General features: G+C 45.9%; 1 protein-coding gene across 1 annotated transcript in view; it reads left to right on the top strand.

The window, feature by feature from the left end:
- Positions 1-173: 173 nt before the first annotated feature.
- The window catches only part of atg10 (ATG10 autophagy related 10 homolog (S. cerevisiae)), a gene marked incomplete at its 5' end in the record, with an annotated part of 2604 nt that continues 2051 nt past the window's right edge, over positions 174-726 (top strand). Inside the window, 1 exon segment of the mRNA XM_035674814.1 lies at positions 174-348. Within this exon segment, the coding sequence (XP_035530707.1) occupies positions 174-348 (175 nt within the window).

Here is a 726-nt window from a genome sequence, read left to right as displayed (position 1 = left end):
AAAGGGGCGGGGCTTTGGAAGGGTTAATCAAGGACATTCATTTCCTAAATGATTTCATTCCAGACTTCCACTGTGAAGCAGCCACAGCTAACGCTAACAGATTGAATGCACTGAGGCAGCTGCTGTACACGGTGAACTATTTCACATTCTCCACTGTCTCTCTTCGTCCACAGGCGGTTTGTGCTGCCCCAGATGACAGCGACAGCGTCAGAGGTGACATAGACGATGACGATGATGGGGTGTGTACGGTGTCTGGAGGCAGTAGCCAGGTGCTTCAGTACGAATATCACATCCTGTACTCCTGCAGCTACGGTACTCCTGTGCTCTATTTCAGAGCCGTCACACTGGGTGAGTAACACTCTGCATGCACACACACACTCACACTCACTACAACTCTAGCTGTATGTTTTTCTGCACAGTGGACATACATGCTGTATTGAATACTTGCAGATGTTGTTGCTTCATGTACATGGTGAGGGTTTTTAAGTTATGATTTAAGTTCACATGTTCTTTGTAAGTGGTTTGACTGTGTTTTACTTTGCTGTCAGACTGACTGGCAGCCCAGCTTTTGACTTTTTGAATTCGCTCAACTTAAAATCCCAGCGAGTGTGTTTCAAAAGTGCAGTGTCTTCACAGCGTGCTACCTGCCATACGTTATTTACATGTGTATTTCGTCCTTAAAAAGGAGTGGTTTCTCCACTTTACTCTGACCTGCCTCTGACTGAT

The sequence above is a fragment of the Morone saxatilis genome, unplaced genomic scaffold (assembly GCF_004916995.1).
Source record: "Morone saxatilis isolate NCDOM2014 unplaced genomic scaffold, NCSU_SB_2.0 Contig337, whole genome shotgun sequence".
NCBI lineage: Eukaryota > Metazoa > Chordata > Actinopteri > Moronidae > Morone > Morone saxatilis.
The sequence above is the reverse complement of the archived record's forward strand: the minus strand, read 5'-3'. Positions and strand labels throughout refer to the sequence as shown.